At 42.4% G+C, this 14,443-nt stretch overlaps 1 protein-coding gene across 1 annotated transcript in view; it reads left to right on the top strand.

The window, feature by feature from the left end:
• Window positions 1-14,443, top strand: part of PDIA5 (protein disulfide isomerase family A, member 5) — a gene marked incomplete at its 5' end in the record, with an annotated part of 88,081 nt that overhangs the window by 41,650 nt on the left and 31,988 nt on the right. The window contains one exon of the mRNA XM_010183035.1: window positions 14,105-14,175. Coding sequence (XP_010181337.1) covers window positions 14,105-14,175 — 71 coding nt within the window. The remainder of the gene's footprint in view (window positions 1-14,104; window positions 14,176-14,443) is intronic.

Genomic DNA, 14,443 nt, shown 5'->3' with positions numbered 1-14,443 from the left:
CCATCTGCGAAGGGTGTGCAGCGTTGTGCTCCTTATTCAAGCACTTTGCTGAAACTTCATAATTGCTGGTGGCAAGCATAGTGTTATCCTGGATATATCAAGACTGGAGTCCTGCAGACATCTGAAGTTGGGATTTTTTTGTGGTGTTGCTGTTGTGCCCCAAAAATTCAGTTGTGAACTGAGATCTCCTGCACTAGGCAAAAGAACACATAAATGGTCCTTTCCCACAAAGGATTTGGAGTTTTTGCTTGGGTTGATCATATTTGCTGACACAAGATATCACAGTTGTGTTAGCAGGCCTATTTCTAAGTCTGTAACAGAAGATGCATTGCACCAACCAAAGCTATCTCTGTACCATAATATAAATAAAGGCACCTATGCAGCTTATGGTAGTCTTCTGTTAGCAATGAGAATAAAGACTCCTTGCCTGTATGTTCTTCTTGATGTCTGTGCCTACACTGATTAATTTATTTAGATGCCCAAGATGACAGCTGGGTTCTGAATGTCTCTAAATATGAGTTATGCTGCCAGTCAAGTGTTGTTAAATGCTTTAGTGACATGTTGGGACTTGCTGGGACTTAAAATGTTCCTGAGTCACTTGAGCACAAAAGCCCTGTATGTGTTTTCAATTTCCCCATCAAACTGTTTGCTGAGTCAAATGCCAATTTAAAAATAATTCTGTCCAAAAGATTTGCCAAACTAGTGCAGTTTGCGGTCTTTCTGACTTGGTTTTGTCAAAGCCATAAAAACCCCACAAATTTCTCAGTGTTTTTTGCACCGTTTTTCTTCAAAGCACATCTCAGAGTCTTGCACGAAATAAACCTAACCAAGTTAATAAGTCAATACAAATGCTACTGAAGGGTGTTTAAAGTCTAGGATTGAAATCAAAGCCAATTCAGAAACATGTTCTAAAAGTGTCTGCTCTTCATGCACAGGAGTTGCTTTTCTTTATGTTTTGTTAACACAAATGACATTGCTAATGTTTTAAAGCATCCCTGTTCCTGCAGCCTGGTGCAGAATAATGTCCTGGTGCCAGCAGGAGCTGTAGCCTCCCCGGGGACCTTCAGCAAGCACAGATCTGAGTAGTCCCTGTTGCTAATGAGTAGCGATCATTAGCCACCTCTGATGGTTGCTGGGGTTTGCTTTTCTCCCCTCTTCATATCCCATCAGCCATAACAAAGTCTGTGGACCAGTACTGGTGCCATAGGTGACAGAGGGGGAAAAAGGCACTTTGGCTGTACTGTTAGTGTGAGCGTGCATTTGCTTTTTAAAGGACTAAACTATTAAAATGGTTTTCCTGCAATGTTCTTCCCTGTACATGGGCTTAAATTCGCATTTAACCTATCTTCTTCCCAGCCCACGTCATAGGACTACTTCAGAGACTTTATATAAACCGTAGTTGCAGGACTTAAGGCTAGAAAAAAATGTCAATACCCTTAGTGGTGTATTGGAGCCATCACAGTTTTTCTCTCTTGATAGGGAGGGAATGCAGGGAAGTTTTTCCTTTTCCCTTCCTCTACTTAATTTGTTCTTGGAAACTGCTTTGGAGGTGCAGACCTGATATACCTTTTCTTGCTCACCCCTAATGGAAGGAAGGGCAAAAATAAATCTTGAGATGATGAAATACACTCTAGTTTTGATGCGTTGTTGAAATGTCCGTGAAATTCCTTTCCTGTCTTCCGATATTCTTTTGCCCTTTATAAAGCAGCCCTATAAATTATGCAGTTGGTGCTTTCCAAAGCCAACTATTCAGCTTTGCAGGTTTTTAATTGCATGGGGAGCTGTTTTATCAATTTAGCTTTGAAAAATAGCTTTTCACACCCTTCCCTCCTCCCTCTGGTGCATTAAAACCTAAGGTTTTAAGCCACTTTGTGGACTCTGTTAAGAGAGCCAGCCAATTAGCCCAGTACAAGATTCTGAAGGCCTCCAGCTTCTAACCAAGCAGCAGACTTGGATCTCTCCCCGCCAATGTACCATCACTGGTTTCAGTGGACTTACTTTTGTTTCTTACTTCTGCATGTAGTGAGATTAGGACATAGGAATCCATTGCTCACTTTAGATATTAAGTAAAGCAAACCCAAAATGTGCGCACAAAATAAAATGTTTTTTTTTTTCAAACTGGGTTTTACAACTATAAATAAATAAGTCTCTCTTTCAGACCCCTACTGATTCCCTATGAAAGCAAGCCACCATTGCAATGAGCACTAATTGGTTTGTCTGTTGGCAGCCTCATCGGAAAGGCCTTGAAAAGGCCATGAGTTGAAAAGGTTGAAGAATTAATTTACTGTGCAGCCTGAAAAAATAGCCTTTCCAGCACAGGTCCAGCAGCAACCTGGCAGCCTGTGATAAATAAATAAATAAAATCTTAATTTTTTTCCATGGTAATTCATGATTCAATGAAGGATTTTTTAAAAAATGTAAACCAATACGGTTGCACCAGTTAACTGGATGTTAAAGGTTTGTGGGTTATCCAGACAACAAGCATCACTCAATGTGGAATGGATGGAAATATCCTTTAATTTTTATTTGTTCCTGTCATGTCTGATATTTGTGATTTTTAAAATGTTGGCTATGGCTACATAGAGAGCTTTTGCCTTCAGATGTACACACTCTAGATTAAATTCAAATGGTAGGTAGCTGGGAAGCTGTTCGTGTTAGACCCGTGCTAGGAACCCCCTGAATTCATTTAACAGCTTCTGCTTGTCTCTATTGATGGTATCAGTTTAGTTCAGGTGGAAAATACTCTTTCATCACCAGAGTCTGCCTTCAGGCCTCAGCTTTGGCATCAGCCAAATGAGGTGTTTCAGAGCCGTGCCATGCACCTGACTGGTGTCCTTGTGGAGGGGTATCATGTAGCTTCCCAGGAGAAGCAGCAGCAGTAACAGCATCTGTACTCTGCTGTTGTTTCCAGCTGTGTAATGTTGATCAGTCCTTGGCCAAAGATTCCCGTGTGAGAAGAGCTTATTGAACAGCTGAAGTTGCAAAGAAGAGCTGTGTTTTCAAAAGGCGCTTTAGCTGTGTGAAATGGTAGGGCACTGGGAGCCAAAAGCTTGACAGGATGTAGGCCTTGGTCAAGGGTTTGCTTTAGAGTTTCCTGAAAGGTCTTTATAAGCTTTGACAATCCAACCTCACAAATGAACTCTGCTTTTTAAATTGGACTTTCCATATGGGCAATACTTGAGAAACAAAAGTGCCCGTTATTTAGGGATGCTGTAGTCAGGGAAGAAAACAAAAATGAGCAGTTCTGTGCTGCCTTGGCTGCAGCCTGAGAAGGTTACTCAAGTCTGTGGTGTGTAAGGCAGGTCATGTATTTGTGTATGGGGAAGCTTGGCAGATGCCATATTCACACGATATAGCTGTGTATCCTAGACCATGGAACGATATGCAAGGGGACATGCGTGTGTCAAGGTGCTTGTTGTGGGCTCAATCCTGTTTCTACTAGAGCCCACAAAAAACATGTTATTTTTAGAGTAATTAGAGAAAGATTTGATCAAGGGAAACTTTCTGGACCATTCAGGTCACAGGCAGTACCGAGCTCTGCTGGATTTCTTGGTGAAGCAATGCAGATGTCAGGATGGGCTGTTGCAATGCCCTGATCACTGAAAGATAGAATTGTTGTGCAAGGACACTCGGATGATGAATGTTGCTGTTTAAGAGTCCAGATAGATAGCTGAAGAGAAGAGATCTGCTTCAGTTTCAGGATCACGTTCCCTGACTCTTTACATCCCTAAGGTGCCTAACTTTAATGTTTCCTTAATGCATTTTTAATGAAATGTATAATAAAATGCTTCCCTGGACAAGCGTAAATTGAGCCAACTTTTTGTTCACTCTGTGTGTGTACTTTTTAGCTGTACGTTACTGCCAGGCTTCTGGAAGAGATATATTCTTCATATAAACCAGTTAGAAACAGGTAAGTTGTCGGCTCCTGAATCTGCTTCCACTGAAGTGAGCAGGTTTTGACTGTTGATTGCAGAGAGGGAGGAGGACTGGGACACTCAGACTAGGTTCATCAATGTTTAAAAGCATGTAAGGCTACTACAGGATGTTGCTTGGTATTACTTTTATTAAATATCACCAAAAATCTCATGGAGCATAAATAGTTCAGTGCAATGACCTGCCAGTCCAATGACCTGTCTCATTAAACTAATTACAGCAATGATTTTCAGTGGAGATTTAATCACAGATTAAAACAGGACTTCTTGAGAATGCAGTGCACCAGGAAAATTAAGAACCTGGTGTAAATTTTTCCTTTAACAACCATTCCACTTATGTTTCTTGATGGCTTAAAAATAAAAATCAATATGGGTTTTTAGTGGTACTTAATATAAATAGGGATGTGGAGAGTATAAAAATTCTAATAACTAGCTTGTGCAGTAAAACTTGATAGGATACCTAATGAAAAGGGTGATGACAGTAACGATGGAGTCCATTGTCTCTTTTGTGCTGCTCTTTTGGTACTAGAGCATGCAGTTCATAGAAGAAGATTGTCTTTTTGAAGCAGTTTGTGCTCTTTGAGCAGGGTAAAGTCATAAAAAGGATGATCCAGTGATAAAAGTGATAGCCTTGGCCTGGAGATGTAACATTTTAGTTCCTTGCCTGCCTTTGATTTGTACAATCGTGACCCAAGTCACTAAATATTTGTCTGTTTCCAAGCTGTGAAGTGGAGATAACATTTCACCTTGTGTGGGAGTTTTATGTAGCGAGCCACATCCAGACTGTGAGATCCTCCAGTATTGCAAGAATTTGGGTAGGGAAGGCGTACCAGAACTGAACATTGCAAAGACTCAATAAACACAAAGAAGTAGGATGATGCCATCGGTGTTCCCTGGTTTGTAGCAGGCAATCAGGCTTTTGGCCCCCAAGCTTAGGAAACCCCATTTGCCACTGGGTGAGCACACAGCTCTAGAGCTGACAGCTCGCAGCCTAGTTACAGCCTGCGCTGGGACTTGAAGGGAGGAACCTTAGCTTGCTCTGGTCCAGCTCCATAACAGAAAGAGCAGCAAAACCAGACTTTTGGGGTGATAGTGGCTACTTTGCCTTGAGGCTGGATCTCTGCTTGCTCTGTGCTGTTCTGGGGACATGGTGTGTACTTTGAACAGCTTAGGTGCTAGCAGTTGTGGAAGTCGAGAGCAGCATGCAGGATAGTAGTAAAGGAGGAAAGAAAGGAGCTGAACTGTAAATATTTGGGTTTTGTGAAATCTGGGACATTTGTTCAAAATGCATCACTGTTAGCTTGCCTCCAGTAGTGAGCAATTAGTTTATTAGAGAAGACATTTGTGAAGGCTATTCCAATCAGGAAAAAAATCTACCTGTGAATATGTGGCAGGTGGTGTGAAAGAAGCATTCGTTTCTTCAGGGATTTGCTGCCTCATTTCTGGCATTACTATTGCCTTCTCTCGCTCCTAAAGTGTCCTTACCGACTAATGGAGACTATTGCAAACAAGTAGCCAAGGGGCAGCTGAGAGGGGACAGCTGAAGGAAGACTCTCCCTCTTCTCCCCTTCTCTGGATGTGTCTTGTAGGTTATTTAGTTATTCAGAGTGGTCTTTTAAAGGACTTCTGTAATTTTAGCTGTTCAGTGGAAGTCCTCATCTGAGTGTACAGAGCAGGTGACACTCCTTCCGCAAGCCTGACCCTGGTGTACATATAAGCCCTTAACACTCTTGAGGTAAGTTCTGATAGGAGTGAAGGCTAGCTTATTTTTATAGATTTACTTTGCTTGCCTCTAATGATGGGTTAACAGTAGGAATTAGCTTTAAGAATTAAGCACAAGGTTTATTTCTTCTGAAATAAATTAATTTCCTTGCCTTGATAAGCTTAATGTATGGTCCAGGGCTCTCATTTGGAAAGTGCCTTACAATATCTCTGCTACTTGAAACAAGTAGTTTTCATTATCAACTTTATCTTCCTAAATACTTTATGGCTTCAATTTTTATTATCCTGTGGAAGGTAGAGAACTTACTTTAAAGGGCAAATAATGAACAGAGGAACTTACAGTGAAAGATTGCTTCACTGCCCGTCTCCTTCTTGTGCACTTTCAGATGATGAGTTGGCAAGTGATGCTGCCTTTCTGAGTTTTATTAATAAATGAATCCATTGCTTTGATACTGAGGTGTTGTGCTGCTGGTGGAGGTGCGTCTTGTGGGGTCCTGACTGCTTGTGGTTAGCAAACATCCCAGCACATTTATCCTAAGTAGGTGAATACATCTCAACTGGTAACCACTGCTGCTCCGATTTTGGACAAAAAGTGTGCATTCTGCATAGTATCCCTTCCTGATACCTGACTTTTACAGGCATCTTCACAGTAATAGCCATTGCTTTTAACACCCCAGTCCCATAAGCTTAATTGCTTTGGGATGTACCTTTCTTAGGAAGTTCTCTTAGCATTGCATCCATTTTGCTGATGTTTTATACAAATTGCATCCTAGGAAATCACTTGCTTGCTATGGTGTTTTCCTGAGCTGGACATGCAAAGCTATTTCATCTAACCTTTGTTCTCTGGCATTTTCATTGCTAAATCCAAAGTATGAAGGCTTCCATAGTGGGGTAAGAGCGTGAGGCAAAGCAACGCAACTTCTCTTCCCTCCCAGAGGTGAAATCTTGTTGATCATCTAACGGTGGAGAAGGATAGGGGGTCTTTTTTGGGTGTAGAATAATTATGATATAATTGAGAAGGAAACATTCTGGTGGTGTTTTTCATAAACTCTCAACAATTTCACCCTAAGGCAGCCATGCTGTTGTCTCTTTCACATTTCAGTAGGGGAAGATTAATTTTCAACACCTACACAGGGCCATGTTCCTCTAAGCTGGTGTAGGAAGTGTAATTCATATATCCCGATGCCAGCTAATCCATCTTCCTTCACTTCTTCTCCCACCCAAGAGGAATGGTAGGAGGTACCATCATCTCCTAATGCTGATTGCTACCAGTTGCACCACATAGTTTTGACTAAGAGGGTATATACGTGCAGTGTAATCTCCAATAGCTGGAAGCTGAAACCAGATTTGGAATGGAAATAAGGAACCACATGATTTTTGTTGTTAGTGAATTTTAAGTGAAAATTATGATTATTAGCTTAAAGATCTTTCCTGGACGTGTGCTGAAGTCTGTGCTGTTCCAGATGGGGGTGTATTTTTCAAAGGCTAATTTCATGAGCTTGGCTCAGCCAGGGCTCCCAGTAGGGTTAAAAGCAGAGACAGTGGACTCTGAGGGCAATATAGCAGAAATCTCTCTCCCTGCTTAACTCTCAGGAACCCCTGGGAGGTAGCAGCTTGTGGCTGAAGTTCGACTTGGAAAATATTCACCCTTTCCCCTGAGCCTTTGTGTCAAAAGAAGATATGCTCCAGCGTGACCAGAAATGAAGGCAGAAGCATGTGTTATGCAGGAGGTCATCACAGCTGTTGTCTTTTAAATCCCGTGGAGGGATTAAAAGGGGGCCTTGGACCCCCTTGGTGTTTCTCCCCCTCTGTGCTGAGCCTTCCTCTGCTGAGGTCTGTTGCTAGCTGAAGGTAGCCCTTCTGCCAGAGCTGTGAATATAGCGTGGGTTCCCGGAGGATACGTTCGGTTGAGCTTTCTTCTCAGTTTGATTTGATTTATCTTATGTAATGCAGTGATCTGACTGGCTTTTAAAAAATTAAATAAATAATCCAAACTCATCCTGTAACTGTCTAAAGCTGTTACAAATCTTCTGCTGAGTAGTTTCAGTGATAGTGAAGGGGGGGAAACAGTTATAGCAGCATAGAAAATATGATCAAGAATTGCATTTCAAATGCATTCACCTGTACACCTGAGGTGATCAAGTAGGGAGGTGAGGCTTGGCTCGCTCAGCGTGCATCCCCATGTACCAGGTGGGTGTCAGTAGTTCATGTGGTGCTGTTCCTGTGGCCTGATCAGGAGTCCATTTGTGTCTGTCTGAATCATTTGGTAGTGGCCTATGCTGCGCTACTCTATTTTCTCAGTGCCCTGAGGCTGTTCCCCAGGGACATCTGTGCCTGCCATGTGTGCTCTGTAGCTCATGCATAAGGTGCTCCCAAGAGACTCTGTGGCTGGGATGAGGTCACTACTGCCTCAGCAAGTCACAGGGAGAGAAGGGGTGACCAATTTGTAGTTATTTTGTGCCCCAACTTCACACTGAATTGCTGCAGGAAGCAGGCAGGGACTTTCTTCTGTGTGCACACACTGAGACTGGATTTGCATAGATCATTGCACTCACGAATTTACTGCACTGTGCGTTTGTGGCAATGCCAGTGAGGTGATAGTGGTGGGGATGAGGTGCTGTGCTGCTCTCCTGTCACTGGGATGAACCGTGCAGCCCACAGAGCCAAGGCATTAGACTGCAACCACATAAAATGTAGCATAACTGCAATAATCCAAACTGCTGAAGTATTTTCCTTCTAATTCTGTATTTCTAGTTCCTCGGAATCTTTTCCAGGCTGACCTTTCACAGGCTTTGTCTTTTGTAAAGCCATAAAGCTGCTTGCTTGTCACTGATCCTAAGCAATGTAATACTTGGTGAAATCAAACCTACCTTTCAAAGTGCAGTAGTGAGGTGGGAGGGTCTGAATTTGTGTATGCATGCACACCTTCCTAGCTGTTGAAAATTGAAATTCAGCATTAGATATGTTGAAGCTGCTCCTGCTGATCTTAGAAGAAAGCATAAAGCTTTCAAACAGTTTTGTTTCTAAGTATCTGGAGTTTTACCTGGCAGTGGTGCTGAAGAGGAGGAGATGGACAGTTTGGTGGGAGTAAGTCCCCAGAGGGGAAAGAATAAAATTTCTTGAGCTCCTGATCTTTCATAAGGTGATTTTTTTTCCTAAAGCAGAAACCTGGAGATCTGGGCATGGCCATTATGACTATTAAGTGAACTTGTAACCAACATGGTTGAAAATTTGTACCTGTCATTACATGGAGAAAGAGCTACTTCTGTCATCCTCCCTCCTTGCCAAATTTGTGGATTATTTTCCATTAGATGTCTGCAATGCAAACGGCTGAATTATGCAAGAAAATCTGCAGCTGTTGTAGTTTATGCTCTCCTACACTGGTGAAAGAACTGTAAACTGCCTCGTGTCAAACCTTAGAACTACTCTTTTACATGATGCATAAGGAATCTTTGCATGTTAAACACATTTGTGATCTCACATAGTGATAAAAGGGCTGGACTTGAGTGTATCCTTGCCCTGGCTGCAAAGGTTCTCTCTCCCCCACATGTATATGCAGGTGTATGGTCAAAGTTAACGACAGGGCATGCATAAGGGCTGGCTGTTCTGCTGTTGAGAGGTCACTGCTCCTCTGGGATTAGGAATGGAGAAACCAAAGGTATATTCTAAGATGTTAAATGTTTAGAGAGCAAAGGTGCACCTGAATTTTTTGTGTTTTTTCTTTTATTTTCTTGAAGTTGCCTGTAAATCTTCCATGAACTGCCAGCAGCCCCCTTGCTGAAAGCAGGGCATGCTTTGTGCTTCAGATTCATCTTCTCATCAGGCTAATGGAGGTATTTTTGGTATGCAGCTATAGATGGATGTAGAGCTGACATGATACAGTAAATAGCTGGTACATGATAACAGTACTCAAGCAGGCTGTTGATGGCAGAAATGTAATGATTCTTTAAAATCTTTATTTGCAATTTAATTTATCTCTAGGGTCCTTCATGTCAGAAATTCCTTGTCCATGATCTCTTGGATGTTAGCTTTTATCTCTTGCTTGTCACGTACGTTTCAGATACTCAAGACAACATTGTCTTGAAATGAGAGGACGTGACCAAAAGCGTGGTATTTATTTATGTAGCCATAATAACCTGAAAGAAGCAAACAGTGAATGACAGATAGAGATTTATGTTCTGGGGACAGCACTAAGACAGCATATGCAGGAGCTTAGCTGGAGCTGCTTAACTAGTTCTCTGCTTGTCTCCTGCAGGAAGAACTTGGTTTTAACAGTAGAAGCATTTGTGTTAATTCACTTCTGAAAACAGTTGGAGTGACTGTGCTCTGTAGAGTGACTTTTTGCCATGGTGCCAAACAGGCTGCTGCAAACAAATTTAGATATTTACTTGGAAAAAATGTTGCTTGGTACATTTGTTAACCTTGTCTTTGCCCATGTGCTGCTTGCCCTTGCATGTATAGGCATCGTTCTGTCCACATTTGACCTTTGCCTCTGCACTTGAGTACAGTCACGCTCTGAGTGAGTGTTGTCTTCTGCCCTGTGGTGGAATTCTGGAGGGAGGTGACTTTTTGCTGGGGTGATCTGGGGACCTGTGATGGCCGCTATTCTGGGGGTGCAGTTGAGCTAAGCTGTGTTACAGTGACTGTACTGAAGGAAGGAGCTGTTATCTGCCTGGCTGTGCAATGCAAATGAGAAGATGGCTTATAAATAAAGTAGGAAAATTGAATCTTTGCTTCATTTAGACATCTGTTTTAAAAAGGGCTAGTAAGGGCATGTCTTGTACCAGATGTTCTAAGCACTGCTTTTTGTAACCTTTGACTTCTTTTTACATTCAAGCACCTTGGCCCTTGCAGCCTGAGGCTCCTTTTGTGCAAGAGGAGCAAGGCGAGATGTTGAGAGGTCAGAGGAGTTGTCCAGAGCTGTTCAGCAAAGCCAGGCACTGAACCCCAACTGGTTTCTGCTGCCAGATGGAGAGTAACTGACTTGTACCTCCTGGGTAGCTGCTTGTCCTCTACAAGAAAAGTCCAAGGCTCTGGGAGTCGACATTCACAAGTCCCTTGGATTTTTCCACCCAGAGAGGCTCAGAGGATGCCAGTGCTTGGAGTAGGCTGTGGGCATCCTAGTGTTGACTGCAACCTTTTTCTTCTCACCTGGTATTGAATGAGCCACTTCCCCTGCTCAGTCTTCCAATTTTAATGTCAGTATACCCTTGACACGACTGCATCTTCTAAGAGCACATCTATCACAGATGCCCACTGCAGACCTGCGGGCTTCCTTCCACTGTTCCAGCAGACCTTATGCAGCACATTGAAGCATCTGGGCTGAGGGCCTGTAGGGTTGTTATTTTCCCATTCGTTTCATGAACAGAAAACATCTAAAACTGGAGGATCTTAGCACAGAGGGATACAGCTGCTGCTGCACAACCTAATGTAGCAAAGGAGAGGCAGTGACCTTGAAATTCATTTAAACAACTTTTTTATTGGCTTTGAGAATTTAATAGCAATCCTTATTGAAAGGTAGCATAAATAATCATAGGAGAGATGAATTGATTTGCAGTGTGTAGATCTGACTTCTAACTCGTATTTTCCCTTTTCTACAATGGTGGGTGGAATGGTATTGCCGTAGCACCCAATGGCAAAATTCTCATAAGGATGGCCAGAGAAGCATTGCTTATTGTGGGAGAAGCTCTTAAGGCTGCTTGTCCCTCTTTCAAGTTCAGTTTAATGTGGCAGCATTTTTTCCCGGCTGGAATATTGTGCTGTCCTTTGTCAGGGTTAGAACAAGCATTGCACAACAAAGATTTGAGGATTTCAGTTTGTATTCAAGTGCCTTTAAAGACCTGATCATGCTTCCCCTTTATTTTAAGTGTGAGTGAGTTAGCTTTGTGGCAGTCCATAGTGCTGTCTCCATGTGAAGTTCATGGAAGAACTTGGAACAGTGACATTTCATAGTCTGGATCCTTTTCTCCAAAATATTACTTACATGAATTTCAGATGCTTTGGATTGTTTTTTATTTTGTGGGCAAAGTATGCCTAGCTTGTTTGTTGTTGTTCTTTTTCTTCTCTGCATAGGTTTGTGAAAATTCAGGTTGTTTGACGTTTTTGTTTGAACAGATCTAATATTGATGATTGTGGAGTATAGTGTAGATTGTGTGGATACTGTATCTAGGGCACACTATGAAGCTTGCTCTGCCTGGGGGACATGCTGCATAAAGCCCACCAAGGTGAAGTTACCCCTGCAAAAACATATATTTATTTTTTATTATCTTGGGTTTTTGTACAAATTTGATCTAGCTAATTCAGAGAGGTTCCCAGGTATCTGAGCTGGAACTCAGGATGCTCTCTGTTTAGAACTGCAGAAGAGCACAAAACAAATAAAGTTCCCTGCTCCTAAAAGGAGAAATAAATCAACTTGGGCAGGTGTCAAAGGGAACTGTCAGCCCCTTCCACAAAGCCATATGCCTGCAAGTTTTCTGTGGGTGGCAAATAAATCATTTTGCCAGCCTCTTTCGTGCTCTTAACCAAGACAAGCAGTGCTGAGACAGTAATTCTTCCTCAGCCTTTTCCAGCTTCTTCCTCAATTCACCTCAGAAGCCATCGCATCAGGTGCTCAGCTTGGTGCCACTTGCTTCTGCCATTGTGTAAAACCAAAGCAAAACTTTCTCCTCCAGCTGAGATCCCCTCCTTCTTCTGCTCCTACCACATTAAAGCATTGTTCTTTTGCTCAGAAGGATGTGGGGCTTTTTAATGCTGTGCTTGCTGTGCAGATAACGAAGCGATATGGACATTAGCTGGTGTTTGAACTGGAGTTTGGTCTAGGATCAACCGTTTGGGTATTTGCTGTAATCCTCAGGCAGGATTTGCAGTCTTTATTCAAATATATCCACCCTGTTCTGTAAACATGCCCTGAAGGCGTTTCATGGTGTGCTGCAGTGGTTATAGCTCTGCTGAAGTCCCTGTTTGCTGTGATGAAGTTACACCTGGATGTCCTATTGCTTCTTGGCTGCAGACACTCTATGGGTTGTGCTGTACAGAACATGGTCATCTGGTGGACTTCAGGCTTAGCTTTGTGTCTCTTGGCTTCAGCAGTCATCCCATTAGTGGGAATCAAAGCAGCACTGAGATTCAGAGTCCTTGGTTTATTTCCTTTTAGACAGCGGTGTAAAAATAGCCACAACCCTGTTGCCTGTACACCTCAGAAATGGCTTTTGTTGAAGCTGTGTTAAAACAGATTTCTAGACGTATTTTCCGATACAACATTCAAAAGCTCAGCAAAGTCTGGGCTTTCAAGTGCCCGTTCCAGTAATAACAGCTGAAGAAAGAAAAGCTGGCGGCTGCTGCAAACAAGAGGGAAAAGTGTGTCAAGAGATTGTGTTGAGACTACACTGCACCAGGACAGGCAAGTGCAGCACTTCTGGGTTGTGCCATGTGCTGTGTTACAGCTCTCTGCATCTCCGGTCTGCACACAGGAGCCAGCCCTTGCCCTGTCTGGGTGTCATCTCTGCCGCTGCATCCCTTTGCTCTGACCCTGCAGGGTCTGCGGTTGCGCTGGTCCCTCGGGGACCATAGTGGGGGCTGCGTGGGGGCGAGGAAGGCGCTGTCCCGGAGGCCCAGCATTGCGCCATAGGTGCTGAAGCATAACTTCACAGAGCTGCAGGAACCTCACCTGGTCCTGAAAGTTCAGCTTGCCTGGAAGCAATTGCACTGGCTGAAAGCAGTTTAATTTACACCCAAATAATTTATTTTAAATCTGCTTTTCTCACTCATGCATTCATTTTACTTTATTGTAATGTCAGCACTTAGCGGTGAAGTAATGGCAGATCTCTGGAGAACTTCACACAAGCAGAAAGCACCATTATCTCGGTTTTACAGGCCCTGCTTATGCTGAGAACATATGTGGTGGTGTAATTACACTGATGTGATTAAATCAGTGCAAATCCTTGCTAGAGGGGCATGCTGCACCACTGTAAAGCGGGGCTTATTGTCAGTGCAGTTTAATTCAAATTATGTTACTCAATTAAGCGATGCTAGTATAAGCTTCTGCTTAAAGTCAGGAAGTCATGTGAGGGCCTATGTTGTTTCTTTTTAAAGCAGATAAAGATTTGGAAACTGAAATGGGTGAGGTTGTGCCTCACCCAAGAGCATGTTAGAAGCAATGGGCTTGACAAGTACTGTGTTTATAGTACTTTCTGGGGAGAAAGAGGTGTGGATGTGAATTCAGGGGTTTTATTATTATTTTTTAATAGATTAAATTATTTGTTTAAACCATAGTGACCACTTTGGAAAAATATCCTAAATCATACTACGGCTTTACAGTTCAATTAGGTAAAATGCATACTAAATTCTAGTAAATCTCTACCACGTGATTTTGGATTTTGATAATGGCAAGATGGGTCAATGAATAACTGTGGTGTGTACAACTTAATTGGATTCTTTTTTTTTTTTGGCAGGGTGTGGGCACTGTAAGAAAATGAAGCCAGAATATGAGAAGGCTGCAGAGTTTCTCCATGTAGCCAGTGATGTAAGCTAATTTCCTTTATTACATCCTTCAAATAATCAGTAATAAATAACTAGAGTAATAAAAGTGACTTTTCTCCCTACAACAAATTCAGCTGTTCTCATCCTCCCACAGGACCCTTCAAAATGTGCTTCCAAAGTACAGTCTCATCGCTAATGCATGAGCCCTGCCAAAGTCTTAGAAAGAACATTCTGTCTTGAACGAAAACAAAATCGAAAAATGTTTACGTATTCTGCTGTAGGCCTTATACATAATATGATGAAATCCAAAA

This window comes from Mesitornis unicolor, unplaced genomic scaffold (genome assembly GCF_000695765.1).
Source record: "Mesitornis unicolor isolate BGI_N332 unplaced genomic scaffold, ASM69576v1 scaffold40844, whole genome shotgun sequence".
NCBI lineage: Eukaryota > Metazoa > Chordata > Aves > Mesitornithiformes > Mesitornithidae > Mesitornis > Mesitornis unicolor.
The sequence above is the reverse complement of the archived record's forward strand: the minus strand, read 5'-3'. Positions and strand labels throughout refer to the sequence as shown.